This window comes from Frankliniella occidentalis, unplaced genomic scaffold (genome assembly GCF_000697945.3).
Source record: "Frankliniella occidentalis isolate FOCC.00 unplaced genomic scaffold, Focc_3.1 Scaffold5356, whole genome shotgun sequence".
NCBI classification, from domain to species: Eukaryota; Metazoa; Arthropoda; class Insecta; order Thysanoptera; family Thripidae; genus Frankliniella; species Frankliniella occidentalis.
In genome coordinates, this window is record NW_026272398.1 from 1 (window position 1) to 1,515 (window position 1,515).

At 59.2% G+C, this 1,515-nt stretch overlaps 1 protein-coding gene across 1 annotated transcript; it reads left to right on the forward strand.

Moving 5' to 3' along the window:
• The first annotated feature begins 76 nt into the window (after positions 1-76).
• Positions 77-1,379, forward strand: LOC113207228 (peptide methionine sulfoxide reductase MsrB-like). Its single transcript, XM_052276997.1, has 5 exons — positions 77-260; positions 339-457; positions 579-655; positions 732-858; positions 932-1,379. Exons 1-5 carry the CDS (start codon positions 251-253, stop codon positions 1,037-1,039), a joined length of 441 nt encoding a protein of 146 aa, XP_052132957.1. The 5' UTR covers positions 77-250; the 3' UTR covers positions 1,040-1,379.
• The last annotated feature ends 136 nt before the right edge of the window (positions 1,380-1,515 follow it).

The following is a 1,515-nucleotide window of genomic DNA, read 5'->3' on the forward strand; positions in this document are numbered from 1 at the left end:
GAGGCGGGGCGGCGAGGAGTGGGTGGGAAGGCGGCTCGCCACGGCCAGGCCAGCACCGCGAAATGTACTACAAGCATGTGTGATTGTTGTGACGAGTCAGTCGCGCGCCGTCCGTCACGCTGAGAGCAGCAGCAGAAGCCGCCGCAGTCGCAGCCGCAGCCCCGAGGCCCGCCCGCGCCCGAGACGAGACCGGCGACCCCCAGGGCCCCGTACACCCCAGCCCGGCCCAGTCACACAGCCAGCCGACAACATGATGAAATGTGAGTACCTCCTGCAGACCGCGCCGACGGCGTCCTGGAGGTTCTGAGTGACTCACGGGTGTGCTCGTTTTGTCGCAGCCGAGTCCACCGCCACCGAGAAGATCTCCAAGACGCCCGCGGCGCTCTCGGACGCCGAGTGGGAGGAGCGCCTGTCAGAGGACGTGTTCGCCGTGTGCCGGCGCAAGGCGACCGAGATCGTAAGTTCACGGCCAAACGCGGGGCTAGCGGCGGCTATGCTCAAGCTTTTATCTGGCGGTCTATGCTGGCCTTGTTAGGACCTCGCCTGCTCTAACCTTGTGCTCTTGCTCCTCGGTGCAGCCGTTCAGCGGCCGCTATCTGTCGCACTTCGAGAGGGGGACCTACACGTGCACATGCTGTGGCGCCAATCTGTTCAGGTGAGCCAACAGTCGGGCCGACACCCGCACGCCAGCGACCTTGGGAGCGATTCTCTAGACTTGTGATTCCCTTCAGGTCCGAGGCCAAGTACCTGTCCGGCTGCGGCTGGCCGTCCTTCAGCTCGTGCGTCGAGGGCAGCATCAAGGAGCTCCCGGACCTGACCCGCCCTGGCCGGCCGCGCACCGAGGTCCTCTGCATCAAGGTGAGTCCCGTCGGCGTGATGTCCTGGCCATTTTGTGAGTTTGGGGGTGATGACGGTATCCTCTCCTCTGCAGTGCGACTCTCACCTCGGCCACGTCTTCCCGGACGGCCCGGCGCCCACGGGCCTGCGCTACTGTATCAACTCCGTCTCCCTCGGCTTCCAGTCGGCTGACGACTGCTGATGGTCGCCGTCGCCCCCCCTCCCCCGGGCCTAAGCCTCGCCCACTCATCTCAACAAGATGAGATGAAGCACCCTCCATCACAAGTGCTTCTGTTGTTGCTGTTGTTAGATGTTTAAGGACTCCTGTGCGTTTGTGCCGGACGTGATGGACGTACATTGACTCACCCGGTTGAGCCGTGCGCTCTTCTTTTTCAATCAACGAAACTGAGTGGTTGTGGACATTTTAGTATCATCAGAATAAAATCATATCGTCACTAGTTTCAAGTGTCATGAAAGCTTTCACCTCATCCCTGACGTGTACTACATAGTCGTCGAATAAAAAGTATTTATTTCCGAGTTCATTTCCGAGTTTTCACTTTTGTAGACTATACTAAGTTCTGCTGCACGGGTTCAATTCCCGTTGGTGGATGGAAATACAAAGAAATCCACCAGCATGGCAGAATTTCCCTATCCCTCACTCACCAGAAAACACAAATG